The sequence below is a fragment of the Equus quagga genome, chromosome 13, assembly GCF_021613505.1.
Source record: "Equus quagga isolate Etosha38 chromosome 13, UCLA_HA_Equagga_1.0, whole genome shotgun sequence".
NCBI lineage: Eukaryota > Metazoa > Chordata > Mammalia > Perissodactyla > Equidae > Equus > Equus quagga.
The window spans coordinates 94,571,882-94,594,537 of record NC_060279.1 but is presented as its reverse complement, the minus strand read 5'-3'; the positions used below and the strand labels follow the sequence as shown (position 1 = coordinate 94,594,537).

Genomic DNA, 22,656 nt, shown 5'->3' with positions numbered 1-22,656 from the left:
GGGCTCTTCCCAGCGCCCTGCCCTGCCTGCTCCCCCATGTATGTACGTATGTGAGGGCCATGTGTGCAAGTGTGTGCACTCTGCCTCCAGAGAATGTTCCCCACCTCCGCTTGTGTCTTTCCTCCTCCCTACACTTGTGTGTAGGGTATGTGTCTGTCGGCCTGCATCCTTGTGGATGGTGTATGGCTGGGTTGGCCTGTGTCTGGGCACCCATGTTGGGGTGTGGTGTGGTGTGCACATGGTGGTGGTGGAGTAGACGTGACCATGTACAGTGCTCAGTGTGTGTAAATCTGTGTGGCGGGGCATGCAGAGTGCCAGGCTTTTTCCCAGTCTTGTGTCTAGCCCACAGCTAAAGGCTGGCTACCGTCCCTTGGGCCTGAGCCAGATGGCCCTTTTGGATCAGAGATTCCAGGTGTGTTAGCCAGAACCCAACCCAAACCCTTCTCCTGTCCCACCTACCCATACCCCACCCTCACCCCTTCAGACCTGGACCCCAGGCAACCCTCCCAGCTCCCCCGCTCAGGACCTCATGCAGCGTCCCCTGAGGTCATCATCTCAGTTGAGTTGGGCACTGGCCCTGGGTCTCAGCAGTGCCTTCATGCGCTCATCTAGGTCACTAGTGCCTGCTGGGGGCAGGAGAATAGAGGTCACATTTCTGCTTTAGGGTCCCCAGCTCCTGCCTTTACTGGCCAGTGCCTTTGCCTCTCTGAGACTCAGTTTCCCCGTCTATAAAATGGTGCTAATACTGGCCCTCAGGGAGCTATTGGGAGAAGCATACAAGGTAATCTGAGTAAAACGCTATCTGGCATGGAGCCTGGCACACAGTCAGCACATTAATAACTGTTCCATCTTGTTAACTGTTAAGACAGGGGAGGAAACCAAGGCCCAAAGAGGGTCCTGAGTGGGTCAGTGTCCAGGCATCTCACCTCCAGTCTCAGGCTCTCTCCAGGCCCCCAGGGTGGGGAGGTAGGGTCAGTGGTAGGTTTTATAAAGCAGGGCGTTAATGAGCTTGCCGGGGGGTGAGGGGGATTGGATGGGGCGGGGCAGCCGGGCAGGAAAGAGGCCACAGGAGCCTGTTACAGCAGATGTGAGATGACGAGGGTCCAATTTGGGGCCCATGGTGCACTCCTGGAGCCAGTCCAGGCTCCTGGCCCCTCCTGTTCTCCTTTCTCTTTGCCTCTCTCTTGGCTTCTGATAATCTCTCTCAGTGCGTTTCTCTCTAACTGCCCATCTGTCTCCCTGGCCCGCCCCTCTGCCCCCACCCTGCTTCCCCTCCAGCAGAAGGCAGACCTGGCTGTGGCTGCGTTCACCATCACAGCTGAGCGAGAGAAGGTCATCGACTTCTCCAAACCCTTCATGACCCTGGGGATCAGCATCCTCTACCGTGTGCACATGGTACGGTTCCCCCGGAGACATGGAGGCTTGGGGCAGGAGCTGGCAGTGGGGCCAGACGCCTCTGTCCCCAAGGGAAGCAGAGGCTGTGGGCTGGACCTTTGATGGGCTAATCAGGCTCCTGGGCCCCTGGGGGCGGGCAGGGGCTAAGGATGTGGCTCAGGGGCTCAGGTCAGGGTGGCTCCAGGGCTCACTCCCTCTCCCCCCAGGGCCGCAAGCCTGGCTACTTCTCCTTCCTGGACCCCTTCTCCCCTGCTGTGTGGCTCTTCATGCTTCTCGCCTACCTGGCTGTCAGCTGCGTCCTGTTCCTGGCTGCCAGGTGAGTCCACTGCCGGCTGCCCAGGGAGAGGGGGTGAGGAGGAGGCATGAGCGGGGGCACTCTGTGACTGACCTGCACATTCTGTCGTCTGTCCTGACCATCCTTGGCCTCCACTTGGGGCCTCGGATTCTCTGCACCCTCCCTTCTCCCTTCTGGCCCCCTCTCTGGGCCTTCTCTCCTCTTCCGCCCTCGTGGTTCTGACTTTTGCTCTGTGGTTCTCTCTCTGGGCCTCTCCCCTTCCCATTCATTCTGTCTTTCTCTGTTTCTGTCTGTGTGTGTGTGTCTCTCTCTCTCTCTGTGTCTCTCTCTGTTCATCTCTCTGTCTCTCTTTTCCCTTCCTTTTTCTCTCTCTCTCCTCATCTCTTCTGATCATGGTGGCTCTGTCTCTCTCCTGCTTCCCTCCTTTTTCTCCCCACTCGGCCCCATCCACACCCCCTCCGTCTCTCCACAGGCTGAGCCCCTATGAGTGGTATAACCCACACCCGTGCCTGCGGGCGCGCCCCCACATCCTGGAGAACCAGTACACACTGGGCAACAGCCTCTGGTTCCCCGTGGGGGGCTTCATGCAGCAGGGCTCGGAGATTATGCCCCGGGCACTGTCCACGCGCTGCGTCAGCGGAGTCTGGTAAGAGGCTTTCTGTCTGCCCCACCCAGGGCTGGGGGGTCCTCCTGAGGCCTGGGCGGGTCCCTGTTCCCCACCGCCAGCTCATGCCAGGGAGTGGGGTGGGGGAAGCTGAGCCCCACTCTGCCACTCGCTACCTGTGTGACCTTGGGTAGGGCACACCCCCTCTCTGTGCCTCAGTCTCCTTATCTGAAAAATGAGGATAAAAATGCCCACATCTCAGGTTGTAAGGAATTGTGAGGCTGCTATGGGAAGGTGCGACTACTGACACGAGGGGTTATAATCAGAACAGCATCAGCGTTGCCATCACTGTCTTGGACCTTGCCCTGGCAGTCACAGAGACTTAGAATCCTTGAGCCGGGGCAGCCTTCACTGTCCAGAGGCAGAGACTGAAGCCCAGACAGGGACGCCTGCTCCCTCAAAGTCCCACAGGGGACCCAGTAACTTGGACAGAACTTATTTTGCCCCTGAGACAAGCTCCAAGTCAGCATGTCAGAGAAGATGCTGCACCTAACTGGTGGTGTCTGGCCCACAGTTTAAAACTTTTTTGAGTTAGTTGGCAACATTTAAAAATTGGACAAATTCACCATATCCAGATTTCTCATTCTTCTTGAAAGTTCTGGAGATCCGGTAGCGTGCGGCCAGCATTCCCACCTGGTATGGATGTCTATTCCTCAGTCCCCTATGTCCCCCTACTTCAGTCACTTTCTGGCCTGGCCTCCATAGGCATTCACATTTGCTACTCGTCTTTTTTTTTGAAGCGTAGTTGACATACAATACTATGTTAGTTTCAGATGTACAACAGCGATTTGACATTTTGTATACACTACAAAATATTCACCATAAGTCTAGTAACCGTCTATCACCATATAAAGTTATTACAGTATTATAGACTATACCCCCTATTCTGTACATTACATCCCCATGACTTATTTATTTTATTACTGGAAGTTTGTACTCCTTAATCCCCTTCGTCTATTTCACCGGCCCCCTCCAACCCTTCCCTTCTCTGGTAACCACCAGTTTGTTTCTTGTATCTACGAGTCTGTTTCTGTTTTGTTTTATTTGTTCATTTGTTTTGTTTCTTAGATTCCACATATAAGTGAAATCATACGGCGTTTGTCTTTCTCTGTCTTATTTGTCTTATTTCACTTAGCATAATACCCTCTAGATCCCATCCTTGTTGTCACAAATGACAAGATTTCATTCTTTTTTATGGCTGAGTGGTATTCCATTGTATCCATATACCATATCTTCTTTATCCATTCCCCTATCAATGGACACTTAGGTTGCTTCTAATTCTTAGCTATTGTAAATAATGCTGCAATGAACATAGGGATGCATATATTTCTTCAAGTTAGTGTTTTCATTTTCTTCAGATAAATACCCAGAGGTGGAATAGCTGGATCATATGGTAGTTCTGTTGTTAATTTTTTGAGGAACCTACATACTGTTGTCCGTAGTGGCTGTGCCAATTTACATTCCCACCAGCGGTGTACAAGGGTTCCTTTTTCTCCACATCCTTGCCAGCACCTGTTGTTTTTTGTCTTTTTAATAATCACCATTCTAAAAGGTATGAGGTGGTATCTCGTTGTGACTTTGATTTGCATTTCCCTGTTGACTGGTGATGTTGAGCATCTTTTCATGTGCCTGTTGGCATCTCTATGTCTTCTTTGGAAAAATGTTCAAGTCATCTGCCCATTTTTTAATCGGGTTGTTTATTATTTTGATATTATGTTCTGTAAGTTCTGTAATAGATTTGGGGTATTAACCTCTTATCAGATGTATGATTTGCAGATATCTTCTCCTGTTCAGTCAGTTACCTGTTCGTTTTGTTGATGGTTTCCTTCACTGTGCAAAAGCTACCTGTGTCTTTTAAATAGCACTGGGCTTGGTAGCAGTTCATAAAAGTCTTCTCACCTCCTTTCCCTCATTAGAACCACAGAAGGCTGAGGAAAATGCTTAGGACAGAGAATATTCTCCTGGTTTTATGGATTAGAAGACTGAGACCCAGAGAGAGGGAGTGATTTGCTAAAGAACACACATTTGGCTAGAGGCAGGGCCAGACCAACCTGGCTCCCTCCCCAGCACCACTCGCTCCAGCTGGCCCTCCGCTGCCTGAGCCCAGCCCTACTCCCCACCCCTGGTGATCTCTCCAGGGCCATCCCAGGCATTGGCCCTTCTCAGAGCACTTCTTCCTCACCTCCTCCCGTCAGTCAGAATTCATGCATCAACAGTCATTCAACAGATGCTTCTCGAGCCCCTCCATGAGCCAGGCACTTAGGTGAAGAATCAGCCCCCAAGAGGCAGAGGAGCCACTGAGTAAATAAACAGATATGTAAACACAAGGATGTCATATTTTATACCAAGAACGTGTCCCAAAGATATTGTCTAACTCAGAACTTGTTCAATTCAACTGTAATGGTGGCAGGTTTTTCTCTCCCGACTAAGTGGGACTAACTACCATATGGCAGTTGTTTGCAATTTACTTGGTCCACTGGCTTTGAAACTTTTGCATCTTGATGATTTTTTTTTTTTGATGTTTATGGATTTGCGTCATTTCAAGTGTTATACCCTGTATTAGTTTCCTATTGCTACTGCAACAAATTACACAAACTTAGTGGCTTAAAATGGCATAAATTTATTCTCTTGTGGTTCTGGAGGTCAGCGGTCCGAAATAGATCTCCCTGGGCTAAAATCAAGGAGTTGCCAGGGCTGTTTCTTCTGGAGGCTCCAGGGGAGGATCCATTTCCTTGCCTTTTCCAGGTTTTAGAAGCTGCCTGCATTCCTTGGCTCATGCCGCTTCCTCCATCTTCAAAGCCAGCAGCCTAACATCTTCAAATCTTTGACTCTGACCTTCTTCTTCCACTTATAAGGACCCTTATGATTCCATTGGGCCCACCCAGATAATCCAGGATAATCCCCCATCTCACGTTCCTTAACTTAATCAGATTTGCAAAGACCATAAGGGAACATACTCTCAAATTCCGGGGATTAGGATGTAGACATCCTTTGGGGGTGGGGAGGAGGCTTTCTTCTGCCTACCGTACACCCCGAGTGAAATTTATTAACATTTCCAATATAATGATGCATCAGATGCAGTAAACTGTGCCACTGAGGAACCAAACAGGGCGCAGTGAGAGAGGACATGAGAGAATGGGGTGCTCAGGGAAGTGACATCTACCCTGAGTCCTAATGGCTAAAACAGAGACATCTATGCCAAGAAGAGTGGGGAGCATTCCAGACAGGCAGGAGAGAGCTGTGTGTGTGAGGAGGTGGCTGAGAGTGCTTGAGGAGATCTTCTGTGACGAATGTGGCCAAGTCCCCAGGTCAGAAAGGGGACCAGTGACCTCCTCTCTGCAGGCCATCCCTTCTGTTCCTCAGTGAGGGACCCTCTTCTCCAGCTGGATGTTCTCTGCTCCTTCCCATTGCTGTCACCCAGGAAGCCCCCAGTCACTCCCGCTCCCTCATTGGAGCCTTTGATCCTGGGCTCAACTTCGTCTCCACCCTGAGTCTTCCCGCACATTCGCTCATTCAACAGATGTTGATTAATCTCCACGTGACCCCGGCCCAGTAATTCGGCAGGCTAGGGGCAGTGTTGAGGCGGTGGGGGTGGGTGCCACTACCCTAGGGGACTTGGCTGCCACCTGAACAGCAGCAGCTTGGCCAGAACCTGCCTTCTGGGCCCCTTATCTCCAGTGTCCACTTGGTCACAGCGTCCTGCAGCTAAACCCGAGGGCTCGTCATCATCAGACAGCTCTGCCTTGGAAATCAATGTTTCCAAGGTGGTACCCAACCACAGCCCCTCTTGGACTCTCCCTCGTTCACTCCCGTGAAGTGAGTCCTTTGACCTCCCTCTTTCCTGCCCTCTGAACCCTGCCTGCTTTCCTGTCCGTCTACCTTCAGTTAGACTTGGCCATGACTTCAGCCACTGCTTTGCCATTTTCCTCAACTCCTCTTGGCAAGAAAGGCCTACAACCTTCAATCTAGCCAGCACCTTGGCTCCCCTTCCCCCCGGCTCCACCACGGTCACATGGGACCCCTTTATTGATATGTCCAGGACACCCTGTTAGCCATCCTTCTAGAAACTCCTGCTTTTAGGCTACTGTGCTCTTCTGGTTTCCTCCTACCTCTGGATCCTCTGTTTCAGTTCACCCTTGCCATCTCACGTGGAACTCCTCACTCCACAACAGTGATTTTTCAGTGCCCACAAATGCAAAACCCTTTTTTTTTTTTTGAGGAAGATTAGCCCTGAGCTATATCTGCTGCCAATCCTCCTCTTTTTGCAGAGGAAGATTCGCCCTGAACTAACATCTATGCCCATCTTCCTCTATTTTATATGTGGGACGCCTGCCATAGCGTGGCTTGGTGAGGCGTGCTAGGTCTGTGCCAGGATCTGAACTGGCAAATCCCGGGCTGAAGTGGAGCACACGAACTTAACTGCTACGCCACCAGGCTGACCCCACAACACCCTCTTTTTACAGCAAATATTTTATAACATCTCCTTTTCCATGCTGACGAAATTCAAGGGTAATATATCTATCTACACACATGATTTAAAACAAATCGATAAAATGCCCTAATTCCAATACAAAGGAGAAAAAGGGAAGTGATTTATGATAAAACAATACAATAGTGATACGTAAATGCTTGGGCAGAACTGTGCTGGAAGATGGATACAGTGGGCAGGTGGTTGCACCTACTTATAATGGATACGTCTGGAATTATGAGAAGTAAGACTATTTAATAGAATTACATCCACACTCAAGACTTGACACTTTGAAATAGTGCATGGATGGGTATGTTTGTACAAATACAAATCACTGTGAACGTGGCGATTTTCTAATGCAGCTGGTCCAAGTGTCTTGACTTGGTGATTCAAGTACCAGAGCGGAGCTCCTGTCAGAGATGTTATTTCCCCAAATGGTGAATAGTTCTTGGCAAAGCCTCAAACAAAATGACATCCAGTTGTTCTTCAGTCTAAGCAATAGGTGCATTTCTAGAGATTTCGGTTTCTCTTATAACCATGCAAACAGTACTTTGATTTTTATGTACCAAGGAGTTAGGCTCAGATAGTCACGTACCGGATTTTCCTTGTTTTTCATCCAGGGCTGCATTGTCAGACACCTGCCCCTGCCACTGACAGCAGGAACCCCCTCAGTCACTCTGGTTTGGGAGTGCCCCATGCCTAACTGAACACCCTCCTCAGACCTCTTGGGGCGCTCCCTTCCTGGGGACCACTGCTCTGTACCCTCCAGGGCCATCTCATCCACCCCCAGCTTCCCTTGCTGTTCATAACTGACATTTCCAGTCCTCACCTCCAGACCTCTCCATGGGTGCCTGACGGACGTCCTCAAAACTCAACTTGTCAGAAATGGAGCTCGTGTCCTTACTCCCAAATTGGACTCCCCATCTGTGTCCCCACGCTCTCTCAGTGAGTGGCCTCACCTCCCCCGCATCACCACCACCAGTCAGCCACGTTGTATCCTTGGGGTCTAGGTGGTGCCTGGTGTGTACCAAGCACTGAATAATTTTGTCTTGAGTGAATGACGACACTGACTGCTGGGATGGGTTTGGAGAGACTTGGTTTCTGGAGAGGCTGTATCAGACCCTAGGTCTTCATGTGTTGGATTTTGGTTTTATTTTGCAGGAAGCATATTATTCATCCCTCTGTGCTCCACTCTACCCCCACCGCAGTGCAGCACTGTGCACGTGTGCTCAGCAGAGGACGGCTGCTGTTTTCATTATGATCTGCTGGAGGAGCGGGCAGTCTGGGAGCCCCTCTCAGCATCTCCCCTGTCTTCAGGCCCCACAGATCTCTGCCATCTGCAGGGAGCCTGGCCACTCTCACCTGACACGCAGGAGGACAGAGGGGGCCAGGGTCAGACAAGTGGCCGCCCTTGGATCCCGTAGCCAGGCCAGTGGGCGCCTCTCAGTCCTGAGTCACCAAGACAGAGTACACACTTGGGCACAGCACTTGCTCTGTGCCAGATGTAACTCCCTCTCACAACAGCCCTGTGAGGAGGGGCCTGCAATTGTACTTACCTCACAGGTGAGTCCAAGGTCACATAGCCAGACAGTGATGGAGCCAAGATTTGGGGATTTTCCGGAGATCTTTCTATTATTGGTTTCTAGTTTAGTTCCACTGTGGTCAGAGAAGATTCCCTGTAGGATTTTAATCCTTTGAAATTTATTGAGACTTGTTTTACAGCTCAGCGTACAGTCAATCCTGGTACCTGTTCTGTGTGCACTTGCACAGATGTGCATTCTGCTGTTGGTGGGTGCGGTGTTCTGTAAATGGCAGTTAGGGCCAGTAGGTTGGTAGTGTTATTCAAGGCTTCTATATCCTTATTGATTTCCTGTCTACTTGTTTGATCAATTATTGAGAGAGGAGTGGTGAAACCTCCACCTGTAATTGTGGAGAAATTGTATCTATTTCTCTTTTCAATTCCATCACTTTTTGTTTCATGAATTTTGAAGCTCTGTAATTAGGTGCATAAATGTTTAGGATTGTTATGTCTTCTTGATGGATTGACCGCCTTTGTCATTACATAACTTCTGTCTTTATTCGTGGTAATATTCCTTATTCTGAAGTTACCTTTGGTATGAATATAGCCACCCCAGCTTTCTTATGCTTAGTGTTTGCATAGCAAATCTTTTTCCTATCCTTTTATTTTTCAGTCTATCAATATTGTTATATTTAAAGTGGGTTTCTAATAAGATTTTATTTTTTTTCCTTATTCTCCCCAAAGCCCCCTGGTACATAGTTGTATACTTTTAGTTGTGGGTCCTTCTAATTGTGGCATGTGGGATGCCGCCTCAGCATGGCCTGATGAGCTGTGCTATATCCATGCTCAGGATCCAAACCACTGAAACCCTGGGCCGCCGAAGCGGAGTGCGCGAACTTAACCACTCGGCCACCGGGCTGGCCACTAAAGTGGGTTTCTTATAGGCAACATATACTTAGGCCTTGGAGCAGGGGTTGACACACTTTTTCTGTATTGGGCCTGATAGTAAATGTTTTAGGCTTTGCTGGCCATCAGTCTCCATTGCAACTGCTCAATTCTGATTATAGTGCAAAAGCAGCCACAGACAATACATAAATGGATGAGTGTGCCTGTGTTCCAATGAAACTTTATGTAGGGACACTGACAGTGCAGTTTGAATTTTATATGTCATGTGTCATGAAATATTACTCTTCTTTCGATTTCTTTTTAACCATTTAAAAACGTGAAAACCATTCTTAGCTTGTGGGCTGTACAGAAACAGACAGCAAGTGACATTTGGCCTGTGGGTTCTAGTTTGCCAACCACTGGTTGAGACTATTTGCCTTTAATGGAATTATCGATAGGGTTGGGTTTAAATCTGCCAACTTGCTATTTGTTTTCTACTTGTCCCATCTCTTCCTTGTTCCCTGTTGCCCCTTTACTACCTTCTTTTGGATTTCTTGAGATTTTTAGGATTCTGTTTTATGTCCACTATTTACTATGCTTCTTTTAAAATTTTTACTAGTTGCTCTGGGTTTACAATATGCATGTTTAATTTATTACAAAATACTTTCAAGTAACATTATGCCACTTCACATAAGTTGCAAGACCTGTGCAACATTATACGTCCATCTCTCCCTCCCATCCTTCGAGGTGCTCTTGTCATATATATTACTTCTACATGTCTGTGAGCCCCACAGTATATTAGGCTCATATGGATGTGTTTGCTTAAAAAGTAATGTCTTTTAAAGAAATTTTTTTCATGAGGAGTATGTCTTTTATATTTACCCACACAGCTACCGTTTCTGACACTCTTCATTCCTTCATGTACGTCCAGGTTTCCATCTGGTATTATTTTCTTTTTATCTGAAGAACTTTTACCATTTCTTGAAGTTCAGGTCTACTGGCAGTTAATTCTCCCAGCTTCTGTTTGTATGAAAAATTTATTAGTGTGCTTTCTTCTTTGAAGGATCTTTTGCTGGATATGGAATTCTAGGTTGACAGGGTTTTCTTTTTGAGGAAGATTAGCCCTGAGCTAACATCTGCTGCCAATCCTCCTCTTTTTGCTGAGGAAGACTGGCCCTGAGCTAACATCCATGCCCATCTTCCTCTACTTTATATGTGGGATGCCTGCCACAGCCTGGCTTGATAAACGGTGTGTAGGTCCACACCCAGGATCCGAACTGGTGAACCAAAGTGGAGTGCATGAACTTAACTGCTATGCCACCAGGCTGGCCCTGACAGTTTTTTTTTCCTTTCAGCACATTGTTGCGTTGTCTTCTGGCTTGTATACTTTCTGACAAGAAGTCTACTGTCACTTTTATCTTTGATTCTCTGTGTGTAATGTGTTTTCCCCGCTTCTGACTACTTTTAGGATTTTCTGTTTGTGGGGCTGGCCCCGTGGCGCAGCAGTTAAGTGCGCATGTTCTGCTTCGGCGGCCTGGGGTTCGCTGGTTTGGATCCCGGGTGTGGACATGGCACCACTTGGCAACCCATGCTGTGGTAGGTGTCCCACATATAAAGTAGAGGAAGATGGGCACGGATGTTAGCTCAGGGCCAGTCTTCCTCAGCAAAAAAAGAAAAGAAAAGAAAAGAAAAGAAAAAAAAGAGGATGATTGGCAGCAGTTAGCTCAGGGCTAATCTTCCTCAAAAAAAAAAAAAAAGGTTTTCTGTTTATCAGTGGTCTTCAGCGATTGATTATAATGTGCTTTGATGTGTTGGTGTGTATATGTGTTTATCCTGCTTGGGTTTTATTGAGCTTCTTGGATCTACAAGTTGATAGTTTTCATTAAATTTGAAAAAATTTTGGGCATTACTTCTTCAAATACTTTTTTCTGTTACCCGCTTTCTCTCCTCTCTTTCTGGGACTGTCATCGCACATGTAAGACCACTTGTTCTTATTCCTCAGGTCGCTCAGGCTCTGTGCTCATTGTCAGTCTTTTTTTCCTCTTGTGCTTCATTTTGGATACAGTCTTTTGCTTTCTTCCAATTACCTTTCTTTTCTGCTGCAGCGTCTGATCTGTGTAATCCCCTCCAGTAAAATTTTCATTTCAGATGTTACATATTTCATCTCTAGAAGCTCAATTCACTTCTTTTTTGTATCTTCCATTTCTCTCTGCAATATGTTCATGTTTTTCTTTACATCTGTCAGCATAATGAATGTATCTATAACAGCTGTTTAATGTCCTTGTCTGCTAATTGCATCATCTCTGTCAATTCTGAGTCTGTTTCAATTGAGTGACTTTTCTCTTGGTTATGGGTCACAGTTTCCTGCACCTTTGTGTGTCTGGTAATTGTTTTTTGGAGGACAGATGTTGTGAATTTTACATTGTTTACTTTGTTGAATGTATTACTTGAAAGAGGCATGGACTTTTTCCAGTAGGCAGTTAAGTTACTTGTGGGTTATTTTGATCCTTTCTGGGCCTGTTTCTAAGCTCTTTGGTGCCAGGTCTAGTATGGCCTTTATTCTAGGGCTAACTTAACTCTATTTCTGATGTCTTGTCCTTTTGGGCCCCTACTGAATGTCTCATGTATTCAGTGAGATCTCTCTGCTCTGGTTGGAGGGAGCTCAAAAGATTTCCAGCCCTGTGTGAGCCCTGGGAATTCTTCTGTCTTTGAAAGGTGTTCTTGTCTGACCTCTTGGAGTTTCACACTATGCATACACGGACTGATATTCAGCCAGAGACTCAAGGGGACACCATGTGGATTTCTGGAACCCTCTCTCGGCCTGCAGCTCCCTCCTCTTGGGTACTCTGTCCCACAAATTTCAGCCATCTTGGCCTCCCTGATCTCTGATCTCCATCTCAGCAACTCAATGAGATTGCCAGACTGTTTGGGTTTTCCTTCCTGGTGTTGCAGTCCATGAATTAAATCCGGCCGGCCAGCCTGGGCGATGACCAGCCTCACATCATTTGTTTCTCTTTTCTCAGGGATTACAGTCCTGTGATGTTTCTTGTCCTATGTCTTTAAATAGTTTCCTATATCCTGTCCAGTTTTCTAGTTCACAGTAAGAGGGTATTTCCAGACCATCTTCTTCTCTTGTATCTGGCAGTAGAAGTCTCTAGAAGCAATATTTAAACCCAGGGAGTCTAGCTCCAGAATCCACGCTCCCGGCCTCTCCACTAGTCAGCAGTCACTGAGCCTTCCAGATGCTAGGGTTACTGAGGGGGGCACCACCAGTGGGGCGCATGACCACAGGAGCAGGGTGGCAGGGGTGGCTCCAGCCTGTAGCTCACCCCTCCCACCCCCCAGGTGGGCCTTTACCTTGATCATCATCTCCTCCTACACGGCCAACCTGGCCGCCTTCCTCACCGTGCAGCGCATGGAGGTGCCTGTGGAGTCAGCTGATGACCTGGCAGACCAGACCAACATTGAGTACGGCACCATCCACGCTGGCTCCACCATGACCTTCTTCCAGGTGGGGCCGCCGGAGCCGCCCAGGCTTGGTGTCGGGATCCCTGCCATGCATAGCAGCTCAGGGTGGGGCTGGCCCTGGGTCAGAGGGACCGATTGTCATGAGAGTCAGAGAGGCTGGGGAGCAGAAGACATGCTCATGCGCTCTCAGGGGTGCCGCCATCTGGCTGGGGAAACTGGACTTTCACCCAGGGAATGGAGGAAAGGAGGCAGACGTGGGATCCAATGTCACATCTCTGCTACACAGGCCAAATGAGGTCACAGAAGCTGCTAGAAGGGTCAGGCCTGGGAAAATGGGCCAGCAGAGAGGAGAGGAAGGGCCTTCAAGATGAAAGGAGCTTGCCCCTGTGTGTTTAGGGGTGGTGGGAAGGAAACGGAAGGAAAGCAAGCCTGGTGAGGAGACTGGGTGAGACTACAGAGGCCTCAAATGCCAGGATAGGACTGAGATTGGACCCTGTAAGTGGGGAGGTGGGAATGGTTAGTGAGCCAAGGGGTGACCCATTTAGAGCTGAAATTTCCCTTTGGGGAAGACAAGTGGTCTGGAGGAGGCTGGAACTGGACTGGGGTGGCTTGCTGAAGGGTAAAGGAGAGGAAGAAGGGGTGAACTCCCACGTTGAGAAGTTGCCGAGGCACAGGGAGGGGCCTGTGGAGCACCTAGGAAGAGCAGCATCTAGACCTCAGACCAAAGAAGGAGACGCAGGAACAGGAGGGTGTGTGCCGGGAGTAGTGGCAGCAGTGGTCATCCCCAGCCTGGCCTCCACACACCTCCCCCTCAGGGCTGTAGGTGGGGTGAAGTGGGGCATTTCCCAGAGGGTTCCCGCGGAGCCTGTAGGAAGTAGGCTGTCCTATTTGGCATGGACGCAGGTCTCCCTGAACCAGGCCAGACCTGTGTAGATTTGGGGTTGAGCGTCTGCTCCCAGCTTCTGTAAGGCCTCGGGGAGTGCTAGGAAGACGGGGCAGGTGTCAGGCCGAACCAAACCCGGGAGTGGAAGAGAGAAGAAGGGTTGAAAAATAGACTGTGGCCCCTTCTCCCCAAGCCTTCGGTCCTCAGGTCCTTGCTGGGCTGGTGGATGTGGGGACGACTTGGACCTGGCCTTGAGCAGTCTGTCTGTCTTGTCTCTCTCCTCTATCTTTGTCTCTTTCTGTCTTCCTCTGGTCTTGCTCTCTCTCTTCCTCTGGTCTTGCTCTCTCTCTCAGGTTAAGGGAGATTTCCTGGAGGGCAGGGGACAGGGTTCAGGGGAGAGGCAGGGGGTGGAAAGACCGTCTCCTGACTTTTCCTTGTGCCCACTCTGCCCAGAATTCGCGGTACCAGACGTACCAGCGTATGTGGAACTACATGCAGTCGAAGCAACCCAGCGTGTTCGTCAAGAGCACAGAGGAGGGCATCGCCCGTGTCCTCAACTCCCGCTACGCCTTCCTGCTCGAATCCACCATGAATGAGTACCACCGGCGCCTCAACTGCAACCTCACCCAGATCGGGGGCCTCCTCGACACCAAGGGCTACGGCATCGGCATGCCGCTGGGTATGGCACAGAGGGGCTGGGGAATGCAGTGGGGGCCCTGGGTATCCAGAACCAAGCTGTGTAAGCAGGCCAGGGACTAGGCCAGACCCTCCCTGAGGCAGGCTGGGTGTGTTGTGTATGGCCTCCTGGCTGTGTGGTCTCAGGCAAGGGATGTCACCTTCCTGAGCCTCTGCACCTTCAACCTACAAAAAAGAGGCCTAGGAGCAATCGAGCTCCAAACCCTCAGGGCTGTTGGGAGGACCCAGCGAGACTGTGCACAACTCAGTACATGTAGGCCCTGAGGCTTGCGCTTCCCCCATTGGCCCAAGGGCCCTTCGAGGGTGAGGACCTGGTTTTACTTACTTCGTGTTCTCTGCACCAAACCCACAGCCTGGCTCAGAGCAGCTACTCAGAAAATGGATGATGGATGTTGGATGGTTGAAAGGGAGGGAGGGAGAGTAGATGGAAGGACGGAAGGAGGGTGGATGGATCTGCCAGGGAGACTTGGACGTACCAATTTGTACTTCAGGTCATGCTTTTTCAGGGCTCAGTGCTGGAAAGTCACCACCAATTTTGTCACCAAAATTTGGCATTTAAAACCATCTAGGGGCTGGCCTGATGGCACAGTGGTTAAGTTTGTGTGCTCCACTTTGGTGGCCCAGAGTTCGCAAGTTCGAATCCTGGGTGTGGACCCAGCACTGCTCGTCGAGCCACACTGTGGTGGTATTCCTCATAAAATAGAGGAAGATTGGCATAGGTGTTAGTTCAGCGACAGTCTTTCTCACCAAAAAACCCCCCATCTATATGCTGATGACTGCTGCATTAGTTATCTGTTATTGCATAACAAATTACCGCCGATCTCACAGCTTGGTAGTAGAGTCGGTGCTGTGCCAGCGAAGCAGTGTGGCCTGGTGCTTTGGGGGACAGGCTCTTGAGTCACACGACCTGGATTCAGATCCCATCTCCCTCCCTGACTCAGCGCATGACCTTAGGAAGAGTGTCACCTGCCTCCTCCAGATAGTAGGGCTAGTCATACCTGCTCACAGGACCACTGTGAGACTTGAATACATTTCTGTAAACCCCGTATCTGACGCATAGAAGGTGCCTGATAATACTAACCACCCCATTTGCCTGTATCCCTAGTTCTGGCCCCTGGTAGATGCTCAGGAATGATCGCGGTGAATGAAGAAATGAGTACAGGATAGGGTGGGAGTGCGGTTGTTTGGGGCCAAAGGATGGTTTAAGGGGAGGGTCTGAGGGTAGGAAGGAGAAAGCAGGTCCAGGGTTGGGGCCATGCAGAGGAGAAGTGTGGCTGGGGTTCTTTCACTCAGATCTGTCTGCTGCCCTACTGGGTGCCAGGCACTGCTCTGGATGCTGGGCTAGCACAACAGGGAGCCACCAAGCCCCCGCCCTCCTGCCTTCTAGCAGCACGCAGACAGCAAACAGGCAATAAACACGTAGCTTTATACTGTGATGTCAAGAGGTGACGGCTGCTCTGCAGGAGATTAAAGGGAAGAGACTGAGAGGGAGCTTGGTGCCATTTTAAATAAAGTTAGTCAGAGAAGCCCCCCTGAGGAGGCACCATGTGAGCAGAGCCCTGAGTGAAGTGAGGGAAGGAACGTTCCAGGCAGAGGCAAAGAGCCTGAGGTGGGATTGGATTCAAGGAACAGTCCGGAGGTCAGTGTGGCTGGAGCTGAGAGCCATGTGGGTAGCGGGGTTGGGGAGTAGCAAGTGCAGGGTCTTGTAGGCCAAGGGAAGGACCTTGTTCTAGCTGCAACGGGAAGCCACTGGAGAGTTTTAAGCATGAACGAGGCATGATCTGTGACTATGTTTTTGAAATTGTCCCTCTGGCTGCTGTATGGAGAAGAGCCTGGGTGGGGGGTGAAGGGATGCTGCAGGGAGGGGACAGTGACAAATGTGACATGGGGTGTAATGGGGGCTTGGCCTAGGGTGGTTGCAGGGGAGGTGGTGAGCAGTAGTCAGACTCGAACGTGGACAGGGAGGACCCTGGGGACATGACTGAGACAGGAGGAGAGGCCGTGGTGAGGGTGCAGTGGCGTTTGAGTGGGCAGGGCTCCAGAGCCCCGATGGCCAGTCCACCGCCTTGTATGCCTGGTCTAGGCTCCCCATTCCGGGATGAGATCACACTGGCCATCCTGCAGCTTCAGGAGAACAACCGGCTGGAGATCCTGAAGCGCAAGTGGTGGGAGGGGAGCCGATGCCCTAAGGAGGAGGACCATCGAGCTAAAGGTCAGCCACCCTGCATGCGGTGCTCTTCCTAAAGGTCCCTCACAGCCCCCATGCCCACACAGCCCCGACTATTTGGCTTTCCCCCTTGACTCCCAGGTTTGGGCATGGAGAACATTGGCGGCATTTTTGTCGTGCTCATCTGTGGCCTCATCATTGCTGTCTTCGTGGCGGTCATGGAATTCATATGGTCCACACGGAGGTCAGCAGAATCTGAAGAGGTGAGGAGGCTGGTGAAGGGTGTGTGTGGGAGAAGTGGGACCCTGGGGGTGGAGGGGTGTGAAGACTGGGGCATTGGGACGGGAGAGAGAATCCATGGGCATGAGGGAGGACAGAGAGGGAAAGAGGGCAGGGCAGAGATGAGGGTGCAGGGGAAAGGAGTGAGAAGGGGCCCGGAGAGAAGGATGTGGGGAGAGGCAGAGGTGACAAAGCAAGAAGAAATAAGAGAGCCAGAGGCAGGAGAATGCAGCTGAATGCGACTGGAAGAAGACAGACAGACTTGCTGACCTGCCTCACGCTGTTTCCAGGATCCATGCTGCCCAGCGACACTCCTGCCTTTCTGGACCCATTCATGCCCCATGCTCCTAGACTGTTCCCATCTTCCCCTCTCTCCACCAGCCCTCAGCCCCTCCTCCCCCTCCTCACTTTTGCCTGATGACCTTGCTTCTACTCCCCTGAGAAAGCAGAGGAGTCAGGGAGAGCCACCTCCATGCCCAGCCACCCGCCTGCTTTCTCCACTCACTGTGTTAGTTACTCGAATGAACGTCCACGCTCCTCACTAAGGCGCCCTCCCCTGTGCCCCGTCTCCTCTCTCGCCTTCCCTAGGACATTCCTCAGAAGTTCTCTCCCTTCCTCCTGCATCATCAGTGTCCCCCTCTTTGTTGGATCAAGGCCAGCAGTGTACAAATGTGCTGTCATTTCTCCCATCTTCAAGAAACCCTCTCTTGACCCCCACTTCCCCTCCCAGCCACCAGCCATTTCTCCCCTTACAGCCTTGAAAGGATTGTCCCCCCCTGCTGTTTCCACTTTCTCTCCTCTCATTCACTCTTGGACACTCTCCAGTCCAGCTTCTGTGCCCACCTCTCCACTGAGGCCAGTCCCATCACCAGTGACCCCACGGCTGAGATCCAGTGCCGAAGGCTCAGGCCTCACCACATGTGAGGTGGTGATGGGCTTCAGCCCAGCTGATCACTCTCCTCAAAACCCTGCTTCCCGGCTTGCACCTCATTTCCTCCTGCCTCTCTGGCCACGCCTTTGTTGGGGGGCTGCAGGGCTTGGTCCTCAGGCTGCTGCTCTTCTCTTTCTCCACTCCTGTAGTAGTTATCTTTTGCCACATAACAACAAATCACCCCCAAATTTAGCAGCTTAAAACAGCAAACTTATTATCTGTTTACACTTTCTTTGGGTCAGGAAGCTGGGAGCAGCTTACCTGGGTGGTTCTGTCTGCCCAGGGTCTCTAGTGAGGTCATGGTCATGATGTTGGCTGAAGGCTCGACTAGGGGCTGGAGGATCCACTTCCAAGATGGCTCACCGTCTCAAAATGTACCCATGGGAATTTAATTTCTGGAGGTGACTGAGTGATGACACAGAGAGGCCAATGCCATTGAAAGAAGATTTTTATTACTTACATTTTCCAAAAGGGGGCATGTCACACCACAGGGTCACACACACAGGCAGGGCCACAGGGGAAGCACCAGGTTTGGTCAGGAGGCAGAAGCAGGAGTAAGGGAAAGCCTAGGCCAGCCTTTGTTGGGGTTTCTGCAAGAAAGGGAAGGCAGTGCAGCTCAGGAGTGGCTAGTTTGGATAATGTGGGGGACTCTGGCTAGTGGGGTGGTCTCTCGTTGTCTGGTACCTGCCTTCGTTTGATTTAGGGCAGAGGAAATACTGAATTAGTGTGTGTGAGTTGGATAAAGGGGGCGGTTGGGGCTATATACTCCAGGGATTGGTTGATTTGCATGACAGACAGGCACTCAGCCCTTCCCTACCCCTAAGAATTGTCTAGTTCTAGGAGGGGCAGTCTTCCCCTGGCCAGCAAGATTTTTAAGATGTCAAAACTTCCTAAGATAGAAAAAATAAAGAACATGATTAATACACTCATTCACACACCAGTTGGCAAGAAGCCTCCGTTCCTCACACAGGGACCTCTCCACAGGGCTGCTTGAGGATCCTCATGCCGTGGCAGCTGGCTTCCCCCAGAGCAAGTGATCCAAGAGAGCCAGGCAGAAGCCAAAATAGCTGACCTAGCCGTATTCTGTTGGTCATACAGCAACCCTGATACAATGGCAGGAACACTGGGGACGGGATCTTGGGGCTGCCCACCATAGCTCCCAAATGTGTATCTCTCACTGGGACCTCTCCCTGAACCCAGGGTTTGTAAATTCAGCTCCATACTCAACATCTCCCTGTGGATGTCTAACAGGTAGTGCACATAACATCATATGTCCGACACAGAGCTCCTGCCCACCCACCAGGCAATGCCGTCATTCTGTTTACTCAGGCGAAAATATGTGGAGTTACCCTTCACTCTCTCTCACGCCATCTGATCTCTCAGCAAATCCTGTTGGCTCCACCTTCAAAATACACCCAGAATCCAACCCCTTCTCACCTCCTTGGCCACCACCACTCTGGTCCGGCCGCTGCTGTCTCCTGCCTGGTTATAGCAGGGGCTGCCTCAGTGGGCTCCCTGCTCCTGCTCGTGGCCTCCCTACAGCCTCTTATTAGCACGGCCCCAGAGTGATCCTGCGGAAGCGCAGCGGTCCTCTGCTCAAAACCCTCCAGCGGCTCCCATCTGACTCACAGTAAAAGCCACATCCTTACAGTGGCATCTGGCCTCATATGAACTGGCCCCCATTGCTCCTCTGACCTCATCTCCCTCCCCCTTGCACACCCCCTTCCAGCCACCCAAATCTGCTCTCCATTCCTCTGTCAGGCCGTGCCCACTCCCACCTCAGCACCTTTGTCCTGCTGAGTTATCTGCCTGCTCTCCCGGCTCCATGTGGCTCTCCCAGCACTGCCTTTCAGGTCTCTTCTCAATCAGTCTCCCTTAACTGTCCTCTCAAAATTCAGCATCACTCCCCACCTCTCTAGCCGATTTTATTTTTCCCCAGAGCTCTCACCACCACCTAATATACATTTACATTTTCACTGTGATGACCTACATTTCCTGTCTCTGCACACTCGACTGTAACCTCCCCGAGGGCAGGGACTTCCGTTTTCTCTGCTGTATCCCCAGTGCCCAGAACAGTGTCTGGCACACAGTAGGTGCTCAGCTCATATATGTAGTAATAATGGCTGCATGAAAAAGAGGCAGAAGATGGAAAACAAGTATGAGGGAAAGACTCAGAGTGAAAAGACAAGCGGAAAGAGAGAAGCCTGGGTAGGAGGTGAGGGCAGATTCAGGAAGAAACCCAAAGAAGAAGGGAACAGGGTAGAGAAGTGGGGGGGAGAGAGAGGAGTTGAGAGCTGGAGAGGTGAGAACTGAGGGAAGAGGGTGGGAAGTGAGGAGAGGGAAGGAGGAGGAGAGGAGGTGAAAGGGCCTGCGGGGAAAGAGAAAGAAGTGAAAGAAGGAGGTGGGGCGCGAAGAGCGGAAGAGGTGCAGAGAGAGAGGGGAGGCGGGGAGGGGGCGGCGGCGAGGAGAGCGCGGGCAGTGACCACCGCGCCCCGCGCCGCCCGCCCGCAGGTGTCAGTGTGCCAGGAGATGCTGCAGGAGCTGCGGCACGCGGTGTCCTGCCGCAAGACGTCGCGTTCCCGCCGGCGCCGGCGCCCGGGCGGCCCGAGCCGGGCCCTGCTGTCGCTGCGCGCCGTCCGCGAGATGCGCCTCAGCAACGGCAAGCTCTACTCGGCCGGCGCGGGCGGGGATGTGGGCGGCGCGCACGGAGGCCCCCAGCGCCTCCTGGACGACCCGGGGCCGCCCGGCGGGGCCCGGCCCCCCGCCCCCACTCCCTGCACCCACGTGCGCGTCTGCCAGGAGTGCCGGCGCATCCAGGCGCTGCGGGCCTCCGGGGCCGGCGCCCCCCAGCGCGGCCTGGGCGCCCCCGCCGAGGCCACCAGCCCGCCCCGGCCGCGGCCGGGCCCCGCCGGTCCCCGCGAGCTGGCCGAGCACGAGTGACCACGGGCGGGGCCGAGCGGGCTCCCGGACTGACCGCAGGGACGGGGCCCGCCCCAGGCCCCGGCCGCCCCCACTTCCCCAGCGGGCTAGGGACAGGCCGGACGCCGCGATTTTGCCTTCGGTTCCCGGTGAAGTCCAATGCCCGGCTCCGGGGCCTGCCTGCGCCCCCTAGTGGACTCGCCAGAGGGTGTCGCGGACGCCGCACTCCGCCCCCCACTGCGGACAAGAGGAGCGCAGGAACCGGGGACTCCAGGGCCCGGGGACTGCGAGGGCCGTTCCTGGAAGCCGAAAGCGGTCTGTGGGGAGGACCCCATCCTGGGACTGCTCAGGCTCCCCAAGACGACGCAGCCCTCCCCACTTATGGAGGAGGGGAGAGCCTCTGGGCAGATGGGTGTCCCCTGGCGCCCCTCGACTCTTCTCTTTCTCTCTTTTTTTGGGGGAGAAACCTCGGAATTTCTATGAGACCTCCCCCCCAGGGAGGGGGTCAGTTGGGCCCCCATCCCTCCCCCTGCCACGTCCCAGTCCCTGTTGGAATAAAAAAAAGAACAAAACCCCAAAACTGGGGATACCCGGGTCTCATTTCCTGGGGGTGAGGGCATTGAAGGCTTGGGCCCCAGGGGAGTCTTCTGAGAAACACAGACTGGACGGTGACTCCTGCATTCTCTCTACCCTCACCCCTGCCCACAGCCAGCGGGTCAGCCCTGGTCCAGACAGCTGGCCCCTCTCCACTGACCTTCTCTCAGGACAGAAGGAGGCTGCGACAGAGACCCTGAGACAGATGGAGAGAGATGTGGGATCTAGAGAGGCGGAGACACCAAGAAACGGAGACACAGAAAGACAGAAACCAGATGGGGCTGGGGGAGGGGAGGGCGAATGAACCGTTGAGTGTGGAGGTGCCTGGGGTGGCCCTTATGGTTGCAAGTGTGTGCCTGGGCCAGGGTGATTTGGTGACTTTGTAATCGTGTGCATGTGTGTGTGTGTGTACATCCGTGAGGCCATCTTCAACTGTCTGTGACTGTGACCCTGTGTTTCTGCTGAAAACATACCTCCCCAGCCTCCAAGAGAGGAAGTGAGAAATCCCAGTAGAATGGGGGCGGAGGGCTGAAGGGCTAGATGAGCAGGGAGAAGGGTGGGTCTGCTCTCTGTCCCCGCCCTCCCCCGCCCCGCTGGAGGTTTCTGTGGAAACTGCAGCTGAGAAAGGACGAGTGAAGGTCACACAGTGAGAGCCAAAACGAGGCCGAGTAGAAGGGAAAGAGATGGAGAGGTCGGGAGAGAGTAAGAGATGGGGCCGAGTGGGGGAGAAAGAAAGGGGAGAGACAACAAGCAAGGCCATGAAGGGTGTGGAGAGAGAGTTAGGGGCAAAGAGGGGGAGAGACTGCCCCCCGTGTTGAAGTGAGAGAAGGGTTGAGAAAGAATGGGGAAGGGGCCGAGAGGCAGGCAGATGAAGCAAGGAGGGTAAGAGACCCGGGGAGTTGGAGCTGAGAGAAGCAGAGACTGAGATGGGACAGAGACAGGTGAGAGACAAGAAGCCATGGAAAACTAGATGGAGACAGGAGGGGGCCGGAGCGGTGAGAAAAGCCAGACTGCGAGGGACGAGGCAGGGAGAGGAGAGGCTGGGCCCGCCCCTCGCGCAGGCGGCCCAGGGCGCGGGAGCTGTCCGTTCAGCACCGGCCTGGTGAGCACGGCGCGGAATTGCTGTCTACCCTGCAGGACTTGCCTACCTTCATGGTCCCGGGGCAGACCACACCCCGGGACACCCCGCCTGGCACACAGTACCCCTAGTCTCCACCCTCTGTGTCTCGGACACTTGCCGTGCGTGTGTCCCTCAGGGACAGGTGTGAGGAGGAGCTTGTGTGTCAGCGTCTCTGTTGTCTCCACATCTCTTACAGAATCTAATCAATGTCTCTGCCCTTGGGCTGGCCTCTCAGTCTGTTGAGGTGACTAGAATATGACTGCAGATATTTCTAGTCTCTCTCCCTCTCTGTCCCAGTACCAAGAGGCTGATCTCTGGGGTCTCTCCCCATTTCTGAGCCTCCTCCCACCCCATTTCTGCTCTGAGTCTCTCC

General features: G+C 52.2%; 2 protein-coding genes across 5 annotated transcripts in view; one reads left to right on the top strand and one right to left on the bottom strand.

Moving 5' to 3' along the window:
* GRIK5 (glutamate ionotropic receptor kainate type subunit 5) overlaps positions 1 to 21,140 on the top strand; it is a 56,865-nt gene extending 35,725 nt beyond the window's left edge. For 2 of the 4 annotated variants that reach the window (XM_046684056.1, XM_046684054.1), the window contains 8 exons: positions 1,279 to 1,395; positions 1,602 to 1,711; positions 2,163 to 2,336; positions 12,572 to 12,737; positions 14,031 to 14,256; positions 16,357 to 16,485; positions 16,582 to 16,703; positions 20,162 to 21,140. In XM_046684056.1, coding sequence (XP_046540012.1) covers positions 1,279 to 1,395; positions 1,602 to 1,711; positions 2,163 to 2,336; positions 12,572 to 12,737; positions 14,031 to 14,256; positions 16,357 to 16,485; positions 16,582 to 16,703; positions 20,162 to 20,590 — 1,473 coding nt within the window. In that variant the 3' untranslated portion in view covers positions 20,591 to 21,140. Of the gene's footprint in view, positions 1 to 1,278; positions 1,396 to 1,601; positions 1,712 to 2,162; positions 2,337 to 12,571; positions 12,738 to 14,030; positions 14,257 to 16,356; positions 16,486 to 16,581; positions 16,704 to 17,009; positions 17,804 to 20,161 lie in introns of those variants that run through there. The other 2 variants (XM_046684053.1, XM_046684055.1) reach the window with 2 other exon arrangements.
* The window catches only part of LOC124251347 (carcinoembryonic antigen-related cell adhesion molecule 1-like), a 1,036,279-nt gene that overhangs the window by 704,648 nt on the left and 308,975 nt on the right, over positions 1 to 22,656 (bottom strand). The gene's annotated exons all lie outside the window — the stretch shown is intronic.